Raw genomic sequence first — 23,035 nt, 5'->3', positions numbered from 1 at the left:
ACCACTAAATTATAATTATTAATACAACCAAGGTGGAAATTATTACTTGTTCTAACTACAGTGGTTTCCACCAAGGTCCTCTGTTCCGGTGGAAACAGAGGTTTAATCCTATTGGTTGAAGGGTCTGACATCTCCCTATAAAAGGGTTGCTGTCAGAATCAACCTTCGCTGGATTATTCTCACTTTTTGTACTTAATAAAGAGCTGTTGTTACCGTTAAGCCTGTGTGTGCCTATCCATTACCCAATCTAACTGAAATTATTTAATTATCATGAAATAATCATATTTACAGTATTTAATTAATGTAATTTTGATTTAGCTTCTTTCTGGTAAGATCCATTTCCTCGGTTCCACCTAGTTTTTGCAGCGTGACTCATGATACATCATTGAAAATCAAGAGGAGTCTCCCCTCCAAACTCCAAATGAATCCTGAGTCACATGCTGAGACAGGACACTGCTATAATTGGCTATTTAATATGCTAGTGCTACTGCCTTTGATTTCAATTTACTCTCAATTATTCTTACACAAACAGGAATAAATTTTAATATCTTTTTTAAAAAATGCCCTTGCTGTTTTCATTTGAAATATATGCTACAGTCAGCCAGGCATTTCATTATGTGTGCTTCTTATAAATTTTAAATTATTAGAGAGTATGTTTAAATACATTGACCTGCCTCATGAGAACAAACACAAAACAAATTATGCTACACATAAAGTTTGATTTGTCATGCAAACATGCATTTACTTTCATTATGCCATTGGATCTGATATAATAGCTGGAATGATGAAAAGAAATTTAGCAATACTTTCAAAATTCCGTAAGTCTATTAGCTTACTGCAACACAGATAAGGGAAAACATTCCTAAGACCTCCAGCAATTGGTTTGCATTTTTCAAATGAATTGAGTATCATTTTTCATACTCAAACTTAAGAAACAATAAAATATTAAGAAGCATCTGAAGAAATAGAAATGTGCATACAATCGGACTTCCAGAGAAACAATGGAGGACTGAAGAGTGCCCTACAGAAAGTAGATACAAGGGCCAGGAAGAAAAGCGCTCCCCAAACTCCTCTCAGATCACGGAGAGGACCAGGTATCCTCACCAAGGCACTTCACTGTGTCTTCCTACAAAGAGACTATTAAAAGCCTCTGGCAGATTTTAGAGTGTTAGAAGCCATGAAAAACTCATTTCACCTAAGCTGCAGTTTGACACCTTCAAATGGACACTGAGTTTGCTTACTCGCTTCTGGAAATGGTTTATTAACTGCTTTAGGGATATTAATAATCTTCAGAAGGGCAAATGTCTATGGAGATTCTCAGTCATCCAGGTCATGATTGTCCCAAAGGTGCTTTTTCAAGAAGCAATTGAATTTTCTGTGTTTGTTTTTTCTTTGAAGATGTTCTCTTCTCATCCAAGAAGTTCTGAAGAGCTGAAGCAGCTTCTTGGATGAGAAGCTAAACGTCTTCAAAGAAAAACCAGAAAGTCCAGTTGCCTCTTGAAAAAGCACCTTTGGTTCAGAAGGGCAAGTTTCATTACACCATGAGGAAATTCTCCTTCAAACTTCAGCAAAAAATTTGTGTGTTAAAATGGTAAATATTTTTTTAAGCTGAAATAAACTGCAAAAGGGTGATAAAAACATTACTTTTGGAAAGTTACAAATGGACTAAGGGGCCAGATTGACTGGAAATAAGACTGAAATAATTATAAAAATAATTTCTATGGGTAGTTTAAAATTCTGTTGAGAATATATGAAAAGTTTGAATGTAAGGAAACTTTCTATAGGAAAATGTTGTAGATTAGAAAAAATATCTGATAAGAGGAGACCCTGAAGGCTGGTCACAGGAACAAGAAAAAACTAAAGATTATAAGTGGCAGAGAGATGCAGTGATATAGAATAAAGAAAAGTATTTTAATTCTGGAGGAATTCAAGGGTATTTGGCAACAATATACTCATAACTTTGTCCTAAAATTATCTGCTATTATAAAATGTGTTTATAAGGGAATATAAAAGATGATATGGACAAAGATGTTACATGAAACTTACAAATAACGGATGTGTGAAGAGTGATTTGGACATCATGTTAAAAAGAAAAAAAGTATTGGCAAGTAACTTAGTAAATTTGAAGAATGTAACACTGATGCTATATTCTTCAGAATAAATATACAGTACATTTGTGTGTGTGTGTGTGTGTGTGTGTGTACATATATACATATACAGTTGTTGAAAAGCCCAGTAACAAGGAGGATGTTAGGATATAGAATATAGTCATTTATTTATTCTAAGGATTTGTTATCTTCTCAGTGTCATTTTCAAATAAAATACAAGTTGTAATAGTGTCAGATATTAATAAATAGAAAAAGATGATTACAACAAAAGCCCAAGTCCATATTCATGTTAATAGCACTTAGACTTATATAGACATATACTATTTCATAGTGTTTTATAGCCCTCTCTAAGCGGTTACAGATTCAGCATATTGCCCCTAATAATCTGGCTCCTCATTTTACTGGTCTTGGAAAGATGTAAGGCTGAGTCAACCTTGAGCTGGTGACGATCAAATTCCTGGCAGTCAGCAGAATTAGCTTGCAATACTGCCTTCTAACCACTGCACCAACTCAGGGGTGGGTTCCGGCCGCCATTACTACCAGTTCGGTAGTAAAAAAAGTTGCTTGCAAAATACAAGCAACATCAAACTCAGCCATTGTTATGTATGTTACGAAGTTCTACAATTGCTACCCAGTATGAATTTAGACCAAAATGGAAAACCTACACGGAATCATGGTCTCAACACAAGACACCAAAATTTCTCTTTCTAAACATTCATGCTCAAACTAACTATAAGAAGGTGAGAGGGAGAAAAGCTCTTCAATAAATTATCCCTACTTCAAGCACTTAACATGTGAAGGGGAGCTATTGTGTGTTTTAAAACTGTGGATTCTTGAAACACAGGTCATTACAAGTGGTTTGCAACTTGCTTGTAAAGGAAAATTATCACTGCTATTTTTATTTATCATTTTGCGCAAACAATGTGTAGCAAAAAACATACACATTTGTGAAATAAGTGAGCTTTTAAGAACAAGAAATCTTTCACAATTGAAGACTAACAGATGTAAACCCCCCCCCAAAAAAATTTTTGTTCCAATTGCAATGTTTCCACACTTTGCTTTATGTGGTTTAAAATAATGAAAGTGTGAAAATTCAGGTTTCAGTAAGCTAACGGACTTGTACTGCATTTTCTCATTAATGCATTTTACTTTTCTTATATCAGTTTTTGAAAAAACAAAACAATTAAAATAAAAAGATAAGAAAACCAACACCGAGGCTTCAGAAACATGCAGAATTCAAGCAGCACACTTTCATTCAGAAACTCCAAATCTAATAAACAGTCAAAAATGATGTAAGGAAGGCTCAAAAGGCCAGAATAAGCATATAAATGATTGCTTTTTTAAAAATCCATAAACAAGATGCAAATCCAAATCCATAACTACACAGAAAAAAAGGATATTTTCTTAAATTAGCTGTACCTGCTCAGGAGAGGATTTGGGATCCTTAACTCTTCATTTATATCAATCCCAGCAAAAAGAAGATTATTTGGGGCTGGGGAATGGTGGGACTCCCTTTCCTCCAAGTCAGACACTAGAGGCCAATTTCCACTGCCAGAAAAAGAAAAAAGGTTGATAAAGGAACACATTCACAATTCTTAATACCAAATTTAAAATGGAAAAATCAATTTGGCATGCAGTCAATTCCCTTAAAATATTAGCACAGTAGAGTCAGACATTTGTAATTTGAATCAATGCATTTTTAAGTCTCCCCATCCTTAAAAAAAAATTAGGCCATTGGTCTCTTCCCACAGTGATAGAGGTAGGGAATGGGAAATCAGTCTGTCCAGCTTCTCATGCTGGACTTGGGATCTTATGACACTTCGTAGTTTAGTTTGACTCTTTGGTTCAGTTTGGCAGAAGATTCACATAAACAGTTGGCTAGATAGGACCTTTATTGCAAACAAGAATAAGGCAATGCAAAACAATTGGTTGCCTACTGCTAATGAGAAGATCAAAATTACTTTTATACCACTAGAAGTATAAAAGATTTAAACTTGTGGCTTCTTTCTGCCCTTCAAATTATCAAATACTTGGTGCATCCTTTTGAAATTCTTGAGGTAAAATTGTTCATATATATTTCCATAGTAGATATCTCTGGTATGATAATTGCTGGCTCCTACCTGAGCCCTCACAATAATGTCCCCATAAATAGGCAGTGTCTTGCTCGCTAGCTGAAAAATCTGCTGACCTTTGCTGTTATGTGTTTCTGGAAATTATTCATTCCCATCAGTTCATTTTCTGCCTCCTTCCTGAAAGAAGGCCAAGCCTCCCAGGAAGGAAAGCTAGCCCAAACCCCCAAACATTAAATGCCTGAAATAAACTCTACTGTACAAAATGCTCCACCTTAAGTAACTGCCAGATGGGAAACTAATATATATATAAAGGTATATTTTAAGTTCTAGTGAAGTTTGTAGTAACACATAAAGCAGGTCATTATTTGATTCTTAATTCAAAATAATGTGTCCTGTTCTTTAATTACAAGGTACTAAATTGGATATGATATCATATCATGTACTGAAATGGTATGAATAGGATTCTATTATGTTCTTGTATTGCCCATGGATATAAAAAGGGAGTTAATTGGGCAATAAGTGATTTTTACTTTGTAATGTTACTGCAGTAGATTTCCCAGGCAACAACCTCCTGGCCAATAGGCAACTTAAAATGTGTTATGCCTTCCAATTACTTACTTCACTAAGGAAGAAACAACATATTCTGCCTACCTTGTTTCTTCTGCAGTTAATGAGAAATTATCATCTGGCTTTGGTAATGAAACTGCAGAATCTGATGGTAATGTGTCCAAGTCATCTTGATTGAGTGATTTATCTCTGTTCTTTTTCCTTGACTTTTTAGTTTTTATTTCTCTCTCAGTACTAAGTGGCTCTGTTGCTTTTGGAACTGAAGGGCCCTCCTGGGAAAGGAAAACAAAACATGAGTTTTAGTTAAAAAGCAAACAAGCAATAGAATGAATACTTGGTTTTATAAATAGCAAAATAAAAATTGCATCCTTCATAAATGTCCTCTTTTAATGTTGCTCAAAGACAAATGATGAATAAGCAAATAATAATAACATAAAGGTCTGGAACTGTGGTGTTATGTGGGAAGAAGAACAAATATATGACGCTCTTAGCTGGCCCTTAGAGATATATCCTTATCTCTTTTTTCCAGCCCATTGACTATTTCCTTTTGATCAGGAAATCTATTAGTATAGCAGAGAGGAGAAAAGGCTGTGCTTTTTAATGACAAAAATATACTTCAGAATGAGGGTAACTTGTCAGTGGTACTTACATAACAAGAAATTTATGGCATTTTAAAGATTACTTCCTACAATACAAGACTTTCTATTGTTTTTGTTGTAATAGATTAGTGATTTTCGTATTTTTCTTCAAACTTTCAGGTACATCAATTAAAAAAACATGAAACAATGATCTGCCAGTCTCAAAGAAAGCTTTCAGCTGCAGTAGGGAATTTGTTAGGCCATTGTAATAGTAAACTGAAATATTAAGAATCATATGCATACAAAATATAATGCTTAAACAATATAGTAATACTATATTGGATCCAGTGCTTCACCATCTTATTTTGAATTGTAATTCCCATTGGATTATCCCTTTCATTTAGATTACCATAGATTTATGATGTTTCTTCCTAACCATGGGCAGCTGAATTAATATACATTTTTGATAGCAAGATATCTGAGGACCATTTGTTTGGAATTTTTCCCTTTCAATATAGCTTACTATTTTCTAAACAGTGATGTGCAGTCAGATGAGGCAAGTGAGGCACAGCCTCACCTCTCATCATGAAAAGAAAAAAAACATACGAGATCTTGCTGTGAGATTTTAGCGAGCTCAGCCTCTCAGGTGACAGCTGAGGCGAGGCTGAGCCAGCTGCTGATGACTCTGCTTAACTGTTAAAAAAAAGCCTCAAAAAAGCGCCCTCTACTATGAGGCAGGACTTTTTGAGGCATTTTTAAACAGTTAAGCAGAGTCATCAGCTGTCGTCTGAGAGGCTGAGCTCGCTAAAGCCTCACAGCAAGCTCTCATATGTTTTTTTTCTTTTCACTCTCCTCTCCCATTAGTAAGGTGACCAACTTTTTTACAATGAAAAGGAGGACAAAACACGTTCTATTGTCCAAAATGCTAAGGTGACCAACTTTTTTACAATGAAAAGGAGGACAAATAAATTGGAAAAAATATATCGTAAATAAAAGAAATATTTTATTCATTGCAACAATAATACACTAAAATATGATATATGCATAATAAAAACATTTGCAACATTTTATATTGTAATTATGCTTACATGCCTGTTAATTATTATTTAAATGAGTACTTTTCCATTGAATTAATATTTTTTGTCCATGTATCATCTTCTAACAATATATTGGAAATATCTGAACAAGAAATATCCTTCATATTGAATTTTACGTCAAGTGCTGCAGCTAGAGTATCAACATTCAATCTCGATTTCTCACTTGTCGAAAAATCATTGGCAATTGAAAAAAACTCTTTCAACTGCTGCATTAGTTCCAGGGCAGCACAACGTAAATTGAACAAGTATAAATAAATGTTCACATGGAATATGTTCATTTTTGAAATGGCTGAAAATATCCACCCATCTTTTATCAATTTCAACATGTTGATTTTCCCATTGTATTAATTTTTCAGAATTTAAATATACATTCAGTCTTCTAATTTCTTCAAAGAGACAATTGTCTATTTTAATGTCTAGCATTTCTTTAGATAAAAATTCAACACAAGATTCAATATCTGTTCAATATACTTGCGATGAAGTAAAAAAAAACCATTAAAAACTGTTTAATAAAATACGTCACATAACGCGCAACAGATTAGCCTTCAAATATCAAAAAGGAGGACATGTAGGAGGACACTTTTCAAGGGAGGACAGAACTTACAAAAGAAGGACTGTCCTCCCTAAAGGAGGACGGTTGGTCACCTTACCATTAGCCCCAAAAGCCGCTTCTTGACAAAGAAGCCTAAGCAAAGGAGAGCTGGGCGGAGTAAGAGGGAACTTTCCCATTGAATAACTCACTGCCCTAGACTCGAGGAGACCCTCTCTGCAGTGCCTCTCGTCTGGCCGGGATGCCAGCAAGAGTGTTGGGCTGAAGGAAGGAGGGATACTCTCACTCTCTCTCTCTCTCTCTCTCTCTCTCTCTCTCTCTCCCTCCCTCCCTCCCTCCCTCCCTCTCTCTCTCTCTCTCTCTCTCGCAAATGGCAAATCCGAGCAGCCGCTGCTGGGAGCCCATCACACACAAAGCCCCCTTTCTGAAAGCGTGCAAGAAACCCCCCCCATTGCCCGAATGTATGTGACGGGCTCCCAGCAGCGGCTGCTTGGATTTGCCATGAGAGAGAGAGAGAGAGAGAGAGAGAGAGAGAGAGAGAGAGTATCCCTCCTTCCTTCAGCCCAACACTCTCGCTGGCGCCAGCAAGAGTGTTGTGCCGAAGGAAGGAGGGATACAATCTCTCTCTCTCTCTCTCTCTCTCTCTCTCTCTCTCTCTCTCTCTCTCTCTCTCTCTCTCAGTGGGCGAAAGAAAGTGCTTTAGTCAGTGGGGTGTCAGGGGAGAGGAGAGAATGCCTGAGCTCTGCCACGGCGAAAGAAAGTGCTTTCCCCTAGCGAACTTTCCCCTGTGGTCCGGGCCAAGCTGCAAATCATCAATTGGCGGTTGAGGCTCAGATAGGGCGCTTCTTGGTGGGCTGGAAGGCAAAGGGAAAAAAGTGTTTTGCCATGCTGGGAAATGTCATGGCAAAAGAAGCAGCTGGTGAGGTTGCCGGGAGAGAGCCCAGGAGGAAAGGTGCGCGCGCAGAGGAGAGGAGAGAAATCTAAGGCAAAAACAGCACGTGGCTCTCCCCAACGAGCTTCCTCGCCCCTCGCTGCTTTTCTCCGGTTGCTGCGTTTTGTTGGAAGTTTCCCCCCCCCCCCCCGTAAATCTGATTGGATGAAATCAGTGCCTCACCAGCCATAAACCTCACCGCACGTCACTGTTTCTAAACCATGCTACACAACAATAATTTTTACTACATGCAATCCAATTGCGATTGACAGGTGACCATAGCCTACCTTCTCTGTGCTTCAAAGCTAAACAAGTTGAGTTTTGTTAGAAATGAAAGACTATCAGGAAATTCCAGAGCTGTAAGTCAGACTGGAAAGGCAAAAAGCCTTTATGGAAAAATATAATAGCGAACTTCTTCTGAATGGTTGTCAAGATAATTACATGGATATTACCATGTAGAGATAAAGACGCCCAACTAGAGGATGTGTTTAATCTCCTATATTGTATTCAGCCATTATGTGATTTGCTTTGCTTTTATTGAGTATCATATTGTCTGTGAACTAAAACACGATTGTTTGAGAGCCATGGACTAAGGAGGCTTCTAAGTTTATGGCAGACTCAGTAATCTGCAGTATGTATGTATGTATGTATGTATGTATGTATGTATGTATGTATGTATGTATATCTATATAAATAAAAATGTAATGTTTGTTTGTTCAAAATCTCAAATCTCCAAAAGTTCTTCACCAATTGCTTTGAAATTTTGACACAACGTTGTATTTTACTACGCGCATGTTTTTATATATGAATATTATATAGATGTCACACCTGTGACAGGTAAAACATGTTTTTTAAAAAAACATGCTTTTTTGAAAACCAGCGCCTTCTGCTAGACGTAAAAGCAACACCTGCTATACCATAGTGTTCATTTCTTGAGTATAGTATATTCAGAACAGTTCGGCCTCCCTCTAGCTTCGTCCCAATGGTCCCTTTATATGTGTGGCTGGGCTGCAGCTGCACCCTTTCCCCTTTCCTTTCCCCTTTCCGCCTCGTCCGATAAGTTTCGCCATTTCCACCAAGAGGAGGTAAAACCTTTCGGCCTCCCCCTCCCCTCTCTCTCCGCCCCTCCTGCCAGGCCTTTGCTGTCTACGGCGGGGCAGCGCCTACTCCATCCCACGGCGCCCTCCTCCCACCCTTAAGCTGGCCTCCCCCCGTCCAGCCCAGTGGAGCTCCAGAGGAGGTGAAGGTGGAGCATCTCCTCAGCCCAGCCGGCTGCGTGCTCTCTCCACCCCCTCACAGGGAGCCAGCTACGGGCTCACCAAGGCGGCTCCAACAGGGAGGCAGCGGTGTCAGCCTGAGGTGCAGCGGGGCTGGGGCGGCTGCTGGGTGCCCCGTGAGGCAGCGACTGCAGTGGTGATGGTGTCTCTGGATGGGGCCACGGCCAGCAGGGGCTGCCTCGTGTCACCAGGGGCGGCTCCTTCCTCCTCCTCCTGCTCCTCAGGGGACGCCATCCACCTCCTCTCGCTGCCACGGCTGAGGGAAGCCAAGTCAGGGGGGACCTCCTCCTCCTCTCCTCAGCTCGGCCAGGTCGGGGCCTGTGGGAGCGTCCTCCATGGTGGCTCTTGCAGGGACCACCGTGGCTCACTTCCATGCGGGGGCCGCCTCTGCCGGGTGACTTGCACTTTCTCTTTTCTTTCTTTTCCATTTAACCAGACTGGGCCACAGCAACGCGTGGCCGGGTACAGCTAGTATATACATGTGTATATACATAGAGTAGCATTAAATCTGATTTTATTTTCTGTTCACAGTGCGTGCTCTGTTTCTTCCAAAGATAACTTTATTTAAGGTCTAATCACATTTTAGATGGATCTACCTATGTTGCCTTTGTTTATACTTAAGCTTAAGCTCTTTCTTGTTTTTCATTGCTATTTCAAGTTCTTAATAAAATTAATAGTATTTTAAGATTTTTTTGGGGGGAGAATAGAGTATAATAACAGAGCTGGAAGGGTCCTTGAAGGTCTTCTAGTCCAATCCCTGCTTAGGCAGGAAACCCTACACCACTTCAGACAAATGGTTATCCAATATCTTCTTTAAAACGTCCAGTGTTGGAACATTCACAACTTCTGGATGCAAGCTGTTCCACTGATTAATTGTTCTAACTGTAAGGAAATTTTTCCACAGTTCTAAGTTGCTTCTCTCCTTGATTAGTTTCCACCCATTGCTTCTTGTTCCAGCCTCAAGTACTTTAGAGAATAGTTTGACTCCCTCTTCTTTGTGGCAACCCCTGAGATATTGGAACACTGCTATCATGTCTTCCCTAGTCCTTCTTTTCAGCAAACTAGACATACCCAGTTCCTGCAACCATTCTTCATATGTTTTAGCCTCCAGTCCCCCTAATCATCTTTGTTCGTCTTCTCTGGACTCTTTCTAGGGTACCAAACTATATTTTATAGGATGATTGTAAGCTCATAATATTCATTGGAATATAATATGATAGGCCTCTTCAGATTCTACCAGATATTGGGTTAAAAGATACTAGAATGTTCTTCAGATTGCAGAAAGAGGAAATCATATATTTTTTCTTTTGGAGTTACTATTAGGATCCTAGGTACCTGATTGAGGAGACTTGTGAAGATTGTCTGTTGGGTGGGGCAGGACCAGTGGTAGACAAATAGAACTTTTCCACTCAGTACTCAATTTTCATAAATTTATAAGAGACACAGAAACAAAGCACATATATACACACAATACATATATAGTAAATGGTAGCACTCAAAATGTAGGTATTTTAGTCTAATATGCTATAAAGATTCACCCCATTATTCACTCTAATATGTGAATTTAGAAAACTGGGTTGCTTAAGAAAACATGATTCTGAAAAAACAGCCATAATCTCAAGAGCACGCATAAAAACATTACATTAATCAAAGAGTACATAACAATTCCCAGAATTAATATTTATACTATCATTGTTTTATACTTACGGTGCAGTAATATTAATAGTAGTATTCTAATTTTATAAGGAAAATAATATACATTGCTGTAATGTGCAATAATATAAATTGTTGTAATGAGCAAGAATAAAATAAGCATGAACAATCCAAGTACTCAAAACAAATTTTCCTCAAGCAAGTTTTTTTTTTTAAATAGAAATAACCTCAGAGGCAAAGAGAGCAGGAATCTTGCTGATAAAGTGAATTGATCTTGCTGTACTAGTGAATTAGAACAAATTCTGTGAAATAGTATTCAATAGCATAAGCTTTTATCCATCAAATTCCTCCAAAAGTAAAGTTTGTAATTCTTGTCATGTCATTGTTAAGACAATGTCAGCGTATAGGATGACAAACCTCTTTGAAATTTTTCGGTTAATCATCAAGGATTTAATTGTCATTTGGAAAAGGGAGGAAAAAAAAAAGGAAAGGTTTTGAACTTAAGTTTTGCCTTTGGAAAGCCTGAAGGATGGGTGGGAGTATTAGCAACCATTTTTAATTGGTTCAAGTTAACAGACGGCCTTTCTCTCTATCCTTTCTCCCACCCATCCCCCAGAAGTCTTCTTCCTGCAGTACTTTCCTCATTATAAACAGAGAGCCTTTTAAGGCAGTTGTTGCAACATGATATAGTTCTGTGTCTTGGCTGGGAGTCAGTTTGGATAAATTACACCAAGTTTCCATTCCTAATAACACTGTGCTATGAAGGCAGATGAAGCCCTGGAAAAAAATTGTAGTAAAACTGACCTTCTTAGCTTTTTTTCTTTTTCTTTTTTGCATCTCCCATTGTACTTTTGTGCTACGCAGACAGAGCAATCTGTTTGGCACAGACACAAACCTTCATCTGTTAAATACATCAGTGTCCTCATTCTGAAGGACTCACTTCCTCCATAAGTGGTTGAAAGGGAACACTGGGAAGTTAACCAAAGGACATTCCCTTGGTGTCAGGAGTCTGATTTCAGAACAATTGCTAAAGTAGCTAGCTACAAACACAAGATAGTTGTTAAAATGCCGCCCTGTATGGGCGATGCTGCTTTGTAGTCAAACAGCCTGTACCTCTGTAGATAAATGGCTATCTAAGTAATAGTCTGGGAACAAAGAGTTACATGATTGTTGTTTTCAGCAGACAATACAGTTATTGTCGTGAAAGGAAATAGTAATAAGGATATACTAAATAATACCAGAATATAGTATATTGGAATATTAGAATTAGTAGAAACGTGTTGTTTTTAGTAGAAACTTGTTGCCATTTTTGGGGTCATTTTCAGGCCGTTTTCAGGCCGTTTTACAGTGCTCTGGCGCCCATGAAGACATGCGCGCCAGAAACCAGAAGAGCAGCTGGCGATGCCATTTGTGCCCACACAGAGGGCTCTGTGCGCCACCTCTGCCACGTATGCCATAGGTTCACCATCAAGGCTCTATCCTGTTCCAGGGGATACACAAATCAAAGATGCCAGAGCTGGAGGTTTGACTAATGGTTATTGGAGATTTAGCTGATGGTTTTATAACGTTTCTAAACAATATATAAGGGGTTATATCTTCTCTGAAGTTTGTAGCTCTTTCTTGCATATCCTCTTAGGTGTGTTTGAAATAGCTTAGCTATGATCATAGAATAAATACTGGTTCTTTCTCAAGCCTCCTTTTAAGTTTCTTTTTGGCTTTTATGAGCTTAAATGTATTATCGGACCTAACAGTTGTATATTAGCGATTAGAGTAATTCTGAAATTGTTTTAGTCAAGAGTTTTACTGCTATTGACTGGTAATGGGGGGTTGCAAGTAGATTTATACAGAGCTTCACTATCAATCTTCCTGCATGACACAATTGTGGCTTCTGAAACAGTTGGAAACCAGTGGTGGTTAAAGCATCAGGCTAGAAACTGGGAAACTGTTTGTTCTACTGGTCCTACTGTGGCCATAAAGCCAACTGGGTTATTTTGGGCCAGTTCCTGTCTCTAAATTCTAGAAAAGAAGCAACGGCAAACGACTTCCCAAATTAATACCCGGAAAAGTGTAAGGACTTGTCCTGGCAATTGCCAAGAGTTAACAGTGATTTGAAGACACTGAATAAAAAACAACAAAACTCCCATCGAGTACATTGGTGGGCACTATTTTATAATTGCATTTCTAGATTATTTGTTTTTATTATACTTTTATCAACATTATTTCTATCTATCATCTATCTATTTATCTATCTATCTATCTATCTATCTATCTATCTATCTATCTATCTATCTATCTATCTATCCTTAGATAATGATTATGAAATATATCCGCACATTATAATTTAATGGATTGTCCTTTATATAGGAACTCTCAAGGGAATGAGAAGGGAGTAACAATGTGCCAAAAGGAAACCAAATGATTAATCTATTGTAATGAAAACAATTAAGTCCCTTTATTAGAAATTTCAGATCCGTAACTTAATTTTCTACAATATACTGCAGTTTTCAATAATACTAAATCTTGGGATAAAATTTTGTCACAGAGATTGGCAAAGCTTCTAGTGCATTGCAGTATTTTCTAAACACACCATTATTTTTTTCCAGCATTTATGTATCTATGTGTGCATGTATGTACAGTATTTAATTATTTATTTTATTTCTATACCTGTCCATATCAGCAAATGACTCTGCAGCAACTTGAAGCTACAGAGTCTATGAAGCAACTTACTAAGCCTACTAAACTAACTCACTGATCTTTGTAAAATAACCTGTCCTGCTCAATAATGCATAATTAATGCTTTGATGGAATTTGCAGTGTAAGTTACAGCGACCTTGCCATGCTTTGTATTCTTGAAACAATAACTATGGTTTGTGTTTTCCCTCCTCTGAAAGGTTCAGGTCCAATATTTTCACTCTCAACATTATAGAATATAAGAAGCACACGTTTTGCTCCTTAGAGAATCCCCAAGTGTTACTAGTACATTAAAAAAACGTGAAAACGTATCAAATCTTTACAGATGACAAAGATTTGGGCAATTCTCAGAATTTTTCACATTATATATAAAAAGTTTTGTAGCACTCTGTGTGGGTTATATGTGGGTGTGAAAGAAAGATCAGTAAAACTGCACCGTTTTCTTAATTTCTCCTACATACTTGGCATAGAAAATCCAGTTACAAGATTAGTGGGGAAAATATGCACCATTTGGGACGTAGGAGTACGCAAACTGCAAAGTGAAAAGGGTAGGTCAGCAAAACAATGTTAAGAGTTGATGGGGTAGAGCAAGAAATATTCATCATCCATTCTACAACTCTATTTTTCTAACGATCTGATTCCCCATTGCCAGATCCAAGTTGACTAATACAGATAATTCTTGACTTACAATAGTTTATGTAGTGACCGTTCAAAGCTACAACAGCACTGAAAAAAGTGGTTTATGACTGTTTTTCACACTGAACAACCATTGCATCATCTCCATGGTGATGTGATCAAAATTCAGATGCTTGGCAACTGATTCATATTTATGACAATCACAGTGTCCTGGGGTCATATAATCACCTTTGTAACCTCCTGACAAGCAAATTCAACAGGGAAGGGATATTCCCTTAACAACCATGTTACTAACTTAACAACTGCAGTGATTCACTCAACAGTTGTGGCAAGAAAGGTTGCAAAATGGGGCAAAACTCACTTAACCAATGTCTCGCTTTGCAGCAGGAATATTGGGCTCAATTGTAATCGTAAATTGAAGACTACCTGTATCTAACTGGCTATATATTTCTTAGAATCTTGAAGAGGATTCCAAAGTATTTCCAAACCGGTAATCCTTCTCCACCCATCTGTTGAATATTACTCTATCCTAAACTGCCCAAATCATAGCATGGGACATTTATAGAATTTTCTGAATTATTTTTCTTTTTAGAGTTCAAAAATTACTAACTTGTCTCTTTGGCATACATAGTTTGGGGATATGGATCTCTTCCTTCTACATTAGGAACCTTTGCACAAACAGAAAAACAATTTGTCCTCTCTCTCTTCACTCCACTCACACAAATGGCATTTGTTTATCCATAATGAATCTTGTCCTTTAACTTATAACATTTAGTAACTTTAAGAAAAGGTTTTCTGTACTCACCTGACTTTCTTGGCTGCTGTTTTCATTACCCATTTCAACAGGAAAATATCAGAGTCAACTTTTGCATTAAGAATATCAGCTGAAAAGAACAAACAATCATCAGGGATTTTCAAATAGTCAGGGAAAATAGCAACCCAAGAAGAAAATAACCTGTTTTGCGCCTCCCTGAACCTTCCTCTCCAAAGAAATTTTCCCCAAGCCTAGCAGGTATGTGCTTTAAAATATAGCTTTACATTACAGATCTAACTTCTGCCAATTTTTGAAGTTCTTATTCCCATTTGGCAGAGGGGAGCACTCAGAGACACTTATAGACTCGTGATTATGCTCAGGATGTAGAGTCAAAACGAAGAAGAAAGATGGACCCACATCATTTCAAAATAAGTTTCCTCTTTATTGCAAAATTAATATAAGCCCCCTCCCCCTCCTCCTCCTCCATACAACAAAGACTATCATCATGTGTCCTTCTCACAACTCTACTTGATCAGCTCTGTTGGGAAGTATAGTGAAGTGGCATACTTTTGACAACACCACAAATGGGAAATAGATGAACGTTGGAATCTTAAATGAATAGTTTTGCAAGATGTTTTGTCATGACCCCTTGCCAGTAAGGACTCCAGGCAATGTAATGTCTTAAGCCACCTCTGTTATTACGAAGCTTATTTGCTACATCTGTCATTGCCCATATGCAAAGGCTAGATTGGATAAGGCTAGAAACTAAGACCAAACTGCTCGATTACAATAACAATACACACAGGTTAATTGCTTCTTCCATCCCAAAGTGAGATGTACTTCTTTCTCCTATTTATGCAATATAACAAGATTTTAATTTGATGTTTTATGTATAGGTCAAGAACCTTATATTCTGTTATAGTTCTTCATAACCGTTGTTTTAGTTCTTGTTTTTTGAAAAAAAAATCTAGCTTATCAAAATCCGAACTCTTGAATTACTGTCTGCAATTTTTCTTGTTTGGTATCAGTTGAAACAGTCAGACACAATAGCTGGAAATTTTTTCTGATAACAAGTTTGTGGGAAACTGAGGTTTTCCAGGTATTGAAGTCTGTAATCAGTGAACAATGTACATGTAGATAAGTTCGATTTAGCAGTAAGATGATAAACATTCAAGAGTTGGGAGGATTGCCATTGAAATAGTATGAATATGTCTGGGAATTTAAGATAGCCTGATATTTGAAACACAAATTCAGTCATAATTAAATTTAACATGGAAACTGTGCTTGGGCTATGATTCCAAATTCCACAGACTTCTACCACACCCAAAATCTCGGCTTAACTTTTTAAAATCATTCACCTTGAATGGTTCATTAAATAAAGATATATTTTTATTACTCCATTAAAAAAATCTATAACTTTTTATGTTGACATGATTCATACTAGCTGATTCTGTTGATACTCACTTATTAGCATGATTTTAATAACCTATAGCTTTAAAATTACATGAGGATTAAGGTTAAACTATGTGGCTTCTTGCCACATAGTGCTCTTAGTGCTCTTGTGGCACTAAGAGCGGCCAAACGTCAATATTGTGCCGCTCTTATTGCGTCCGCAGATAACCGCCCTGCCGCCCTGTTTCGGGTGACTCGCTCCCTCTTGTTTGAGAGACCGCGGGAAGCCCCTTTACAGGGCAGAGCAGAGGAGTTTGGGAAATATCTACAGGACAAAGTCGCTCAAATCCGGATGGGATGGGCCCCTTTCAGTGGTCCAGTAGAGACGCCCGTGGCGAGTCTTGAGGGACCGCTTTGGGAGGAGTTTGACTCGGTTGCCATCGAGGATTTGGACAGGTTGCGTGGACGTCTGCGACCCACCACATGTTTATTGGACCCGTGTCCCTCCTGGCTTGTACTGGCATCCTGGGAGGTTACGCGCGACTGGCTCCTGGGCCTAGTGAACGCCTCGTTGGGTGAGGGATCTCTACCGGCCGCCTTGAAAGAGGCGGTGGTGAGGCCCCTGCTCAAGAAGCCTTCCCTGGACCCAACAGACCTAGCCAATTATCGTCCTGTCTCCAACCTTCCTTTCTTAGCGAAGGTTGTAGAGAATGTGGTGGTACAGCAGTTCCCACGTCACCTGGAGGAAAATGATTATCTAGACCCGCGCCAGTCCGGCTTCCGACCCGGGCACAGCACGGAGACGGCCTTGGTCGCATTGGTTGATGATCTCTGGAGGGCCAGAGATAGGGGTTGTTCCTCTATCCTGGTCCTATTAGATCTCTCGGCGGCGTTCGATACCATCGACCATGGTATCCTGTTGCACCGGCTAGAGGGGCTGGGAGTCAGGGGCACCGTTTTACGGTGGTTTGGCTCCTACCTCTCTGACCGGACGCAACGTGTGTTGGCAGGGGAGCAGAGTTCGACCCGGAGGTCACTCACATGTGGAGTGCCACAGGGATCGGTGCTCTCGCCTCTCCTGTTCAACACATACATGAAACCGCTGGGCGAGATCATCCGTGGCTTTGGGGTGGGATATCATCTGTATGCTGATGATACTCAGCTATACATTTCCACCCCGAACCACCCCAATGAGGCCGTCGAAATGATGTCCCGGTGTTTGGAGGCCGTACGGGTCTGGATGGATGGCAACCGACTAAAACTCAACCCTTCCAAGACGGAGTGGCTGTGGCTTCCGGCCCCCCGGTTCAACCAGGTGCTTCCATCTCTGGCCATTGGGGGCGTGCAACTAGCCCCCATGGAACAGGTGCGCAATTTGGGCGTCCTCCTAGATGCCCGGCTGTCCATGGATGACCATGTAACAGCCGTGGCTAGGGGGGCGTTCCATCAGGTCCGCCTGATGCGCCAATTGCGCCCCTTATTGGACCGGGATGCCCTACGCACAGTCACCCATGCGCTAGTGACGTCTCGCCTGGACTACTGCAATGCTCTCTACATGGGGCTTCCCTTGAGATGCACTCGGAGACTACAGTTGGTCCAGAACGCGGCCGCGCGGGTGATTATGGGGAGGTCTAGATACTCCCCTGTAACACCTCTCCTGCGCGAGCTGCACTGGCTTCCTGTGGTCTACCGAGTGCGTTTCAAGGTTTTGATTATGATCTTTAAAGCGCTTCATGGCAGAGGACCTAGTTACATGCAGGATCGCATCCTGCCCCACACATCCCTACGACCAATTCGCTCACACAGAGAGGGACTTCTCCGGGTGCCGTCCGCCAAACAGTGTCGGGGGGCGACATCCAGGAGCAGAGCCTTCTCTGTGATGGGCCCAGCCCTGTGGAATGACCTCCCCCATGACATCAGGATTATTTCCGATCTCCGCTCCTTCCGTGTACAGTTGAAGACCCACCTCTTTCAATCATCCGGCCTGGCTCAACCGTAATCTTTTCATATTCCTCCTGACTGTCTTTTTTAAATTTTAAATTTTTATTGTATATTGGATTTTTTATTTGTTAATGGTTTTAATTTGTCTTAATGTTTTAATCTATTACCTCCTCCGTGCATGTATGTCTTTGTATATATGTATGTTTATATATGTCTTGGTGTACGCCGCCCCGAGTCCTGCCCGGAAAGGGAGCGGCTAATAAATCCAAATTTATTATTATTATTATTATTATTATTATTATTATTATTATTATTATTATTAAGAGAATAAATCTGCTGTGATCTAATTTATGAAGCAACTTTGACCCCATGATCTCTCTTTAGAATCCATCATCTGATCAATGGCTCTTGGGTTATGCTCATGTGGATTTTGCTTGCCAAATACTGGACTGGCTAACAACCCTGACCTGGCTCTTGAGACATTGGACTGAATCTGGACTATCATTACAAGTGGTCCTGTTAAAGGCAAAACCATTTAGACAATCCTTTGGGTTTGTTTTCATTGTTCACTATTACCTTGAGTAAACTAATAATTTCTATGGCAACTATTTTTGTACATGTATAATTGAAACAGAAGCAGGACCCTGCAACATTTCACCTTTTCACGTCATTCAAGTAGAATTTTGGAAAAATACAAAATCAGGGAGGACAGAGAGATTAAGTGAACAAAAAATCAGTCATGGATGGTACATTGAGGACCCACTAGCCTACAGCATAGTCAAAGCATATCATTGTTTCCAAGTTCTTTGGTTTCATGCTTTCTTGCAGCTATTTGTGAGCGAAAATCAAATATAGAATTCACACTGCCATACTAGCTCATATATTGATGATACTGCTGCCATTCCTCTTTTAAATTTCACTATTAAATATTTCATCCAGAGAGCCTGAATCTGATAGAAACATAATCTATGGCACATCACTATAGTTCTTAAGCAATAAAAATGAGCAACAAAACTGTTCACAGATCAGACAGAAGCCCTAACATAATATTGTTATTAGCATTATATAGTTAAATCTAGACCATAGATAAATTTTGGGGAATCAAGTCAATTGTCTCATCAAAAGATATGTGAATCTAGCCAATTACAGTTCATTCAGCAAACCATAATTAAAGCAGCTATGGTTAAATGCAATATATGAACCAGATCATAGATTTAAACATAGTATGTCTTATGTACTAAATGATTACTTCATCTTTATTCCAACCAGAGCCAAAACTTCAGCATCTAATTCATTCCCATGTGATATATGAATATGTATGAAGTTGATGATTAAAGTTGATGTCTTAATGTATATTTTACATCATTCACTATGTTGTCATGCTTTAGAATGTTAACAAGAAACTTCTCCACCTTTGCCCAAGGCTGAAATTCAGGGCTTACTGCATTACAGTATAATTTTGTTTATTGAGAACATATTCAACTACCTAGCATTCATCTCGCTCCCAAGTGAAGCATGGATACACTTTCAGCCTGGAAGATATTTGTTTCATTTTAGTTTTGTATAAAGATTAACTACACGTGACAGTGTCAAATCTAATTATGTGTGAGAGCAGAATATATTGGATGGGAAAAGGTTTGTATTTTCTCTCATCCATTTTATGATCTTTTGGAAGTTTCTCTTTTCGCATCTCTGCAGCAGCTCCTTCAAGTGTTTCTTGGGGAATAGGTAGCGATAGCACTCTTGGTTCTTGTTACTTCTGCAGTCAGGTATTTTAGTGATATACATCTTCTGCTAGTAGTATCTTAATGTACGCGGTGTTGTTTTTTCTTTTGCTCAATTGATTCTCAGAGATTGCTTGGAAAAGTCTTTGGCGTTTTCTTGGTAAGATTTTTTAGAAATGTTTGCCATTGCTCCCTTCTTAAACTGAGAGAAGGTAGAGTGTAACTAGCCCAAGGTCTTCATCTGTTAAATATAAAGCCAAGGTCATCCATCTGGCTTTATGCCTAAAGCAGAATTAGAACTCATGGTCTCCCAGCTTGTAGCCTGATGCCTTAACCATTGCACCAAAGTGGCTGTCAATGTATATATTTCTCACTATAACTGGCAAGCAGTATACTGTCTCTGAGCTACAAATATGGTAGCAAATAGAGATTTTGGTATGAGCTTGTTGCCATTTAGCAGTCATTCAGATTCTGGTAACCTGGGAGTGGTAAGTCTACAACTTCTACATCATTGAATTTCTCTTTTATCTAAATAGTTGGGCAGTGTCATAATTTAGATTGTTCATAATGGGTCGCTGTGAACAATTTTGCTTCATGTAAAAAACACACACAGCCTGGTTTCATCGTATCTAATTTGAGACTAAACCAGTTTTCATATTCAGTTGTATGATGGGAGGGGAGGGAGAAATATTTGTACTTTCATAAATCATGTTTTAAGCCTGTTTTTCCTTTTAAATATATAAAATTTAAATTTGATAAACTTCTGTAGTTAAACTGTGTGAAATATATTTCTGAACTAATAATATGCCAAGTTTAGGAGATCTATATAATGATCCTTTTGTACCCTAAATATTAAAGTGCTATAAAATTCATTTCAGGTTTTTCATTTGAAGGCAATTTGGTATCAACTTCATAAACTGGGTCATTAATTTAAATTATCAACGTGAAAGCTATTAATTTAATTGATTTGTAAAACCAAATCAATCTGATTTTCCAAATTGACTCAAATTATCAAATTGTATGGAACTAAATTCAGTTTGAATTGGAATAAACTACACACATCTGTTTAAATTACATTCCAGATCACTTTAGTCCTTTGTGTAAATTGAAGTATATTTGTGCTTTTATCTCTGATTAAGGTCTTTACCTCTTAAAATAAAATAAAAAACAGCTAATACCAGATCAACTTGAAAACTTTGTATGCGCATAGTATAATCTAGTTAAAATGAGACTGTCATTCAGTAAATAAACTATAAAAGGCTGAGTTAATACATTTCTATAAAGTAGAAATCATGGTTTACCTCCTATACTTCTAGGTTGAGAGAAGGCAGCTATATCCAAAACAAACATTATTATGATTGAACCCAGTCAAACCTATCAGACACACAGAGAAATATTTATTTCGGAATAAACATTTAGGTTCTATAATCAAAATAGTAGTAGAAATAGCTACCATTTATTTCTGAGACTATTTTCTCTATTTAGTTCTTTAAGTCCATCTTGCAATGTAAAATGCAAGATTTTCTGGACTCTTTCACTCATATTCTAACACACTACAATTAGAATACTGCTATTCTTTGAATTTACATATACAGCGATCAATTTTAGTTTCCCATTCTAAGTTTTAGACATGACACTTTTGAAGCATGCAGGTTTTATGTAATTAAAACCACGTAAGCACTGTCTTTCCTAAGTAATGTTCATCTATATCTGAAACCATTAGAAAAATTGATCTCATGAGAAATTTTAGTACACTTACATGGGGGGAGATATAATCTGGATCTTTTCTGGAATTCAAGCACTTCACTCTTTTCCAATTATAATGCTTCAGCCAGCTCTATCTGTTTTCCTCCAGTGCTCTGAATCAAATGCATTTACCCTTCATTTAAATGACCCACCTTCAATTAAGCATAACCTGTTGAGCAAAGATGCAGACTCCACCCCAGGTATAGAGTAGTATCAGTCAGTTTACACACTCAATAATTGCTACATAAAAATAAAAGTGAGAAATATCATTCATATGTTGGAGTTACAGAAAATGAGCCAGGATATTTGCTTATTTTCCTATATTTTTACTTTGAAAATACCTCTGAAACCTATGAGCTTTATGACGAACTACTTTTAACTACACTGAGATGGACAAAGGAAGATTCTCTTATGGCCATAAACACTATGTATCTCAGAACTGTGAGCTGTTGCAGGAGGAAAGACAGAAGCTTTATTTTTACAGAGGCCATTGTATCTCCTGTTCTTTATACGGACAAAAATGGAAGACCAGCTAAAATTTGTTTCTCATGCTGCTGCTTTCAGAGACTTTACAACCGTGTCTTCTGGATTGCAGTTTGATTAATTCATAATATAAATTCATGCAAATCCAGTAGGCATGCTTGAAGAACAAGTACAAAAAGAGAAAGAGTTTCAAGAAATCAATCTAACCAGGTCATGTTTCAGCTGTAGGCATTTGTGGAGAGTAAATAATAATTTAAAAGCTAGTTGAATGACTAAGGTCGTGCATGGATTGGTTTTTCTTTTAATGAATTCGGCAATCCCTTCAAAAACAATTATCTTTTGTTTTGCTTACTTTTGTCAAACCTTATTTTTTCTGCTGGAAACGACTTCCTGGTGAGTCACAATGGAAATATGGAATATAAAAGCCAGAAACTCACTGAAATGTGCTGATGCAAAAAGCATGGCACCTGCTTTACTTGGTGACCTAGTAGCTATTAATAACATTCAACATCAGCATAAACGAATAAATGGAATCTGGACAAATTTTGCTTGCAGAAACAGCCAACAGAGATTTGCAGACTGGGAGGGGAACCCACATATTATGGGTGTGCATTTATGATTCCTGGGATTACAGAGCCAAAAGTAAGCAGCCTATTGACTGAATTTTGGCAGTGTAATTTTTCAGCTAAAATGAAAAAAAAAAAGATGGAAAGGGGAAGAGGTTAAACTACTGCCATTCATGTCTTTAAAACTATTGCCAAATCCCTACGCTGTCCATTCAAATGAAAGAGGCAATCCAGTGAAACCTCCTTCTCTTAGCCAGTCAAGAGATTAA

At 38.4% G+C, this 23,035-nt stretch overlaps 1 protein-coding gene across 1 annotated transcript in view; it reads right to left on the bottom strand.

Annotated features, from left to right (window-relative positions):
- Nucleotides 1–21,817, bottom strand: part of TACC2 (transforming acidic coiled-coil containing protein 2) — a 181,744-nt gene extending 159,927 nt beyond the window's left edge. Inside the window, exons 1-4 of the mRNA XM_081955664.1 lie at nucleotides 21,731–21,817; nucleotides 14,966–15,044; nucleotides 4,832–5,019; nucleotides 3,528–3,656 (exon numbers count right to left, since the gene is read on the bottom strand). Coding sequence (XP_081811790.1) covers nucleotides 3,528–3,656; nucleotides 4,832–5,019; nucleotides 14,966–14,998 — 350 coding nt within the window. The 5' untranslated portion in view covers nucleotides 14,999–15,044; nucleotides 21,731–21,817. The remainder of the gene's footprint in view (nucleotides 1–3,527; nucleotides 3,657–4,831; nucleotides 5,020–14,965; nucleotides 15,045–21,730) is intronic.
- Between the last annotated feature and the right edge of the window lie 1,218 nt (nucleotides 21,818–23,035).

Source organism: Natrix helvetica, assembly GCF_964273705.1.
Source record: "Natrix helvetica genome assembly, chromosome: 5".
In the NCBI taxonomy this organism is placed as follows: domain Eukaryota; kingdom Metazoa; phylum Chordata; class Lepidosauria; order Squamata; family Natricidae; genus Natrix; species Natrix helvetica.
This window is presented reverse-complemented; position numbering and strand designations above follow the sequence as displayed.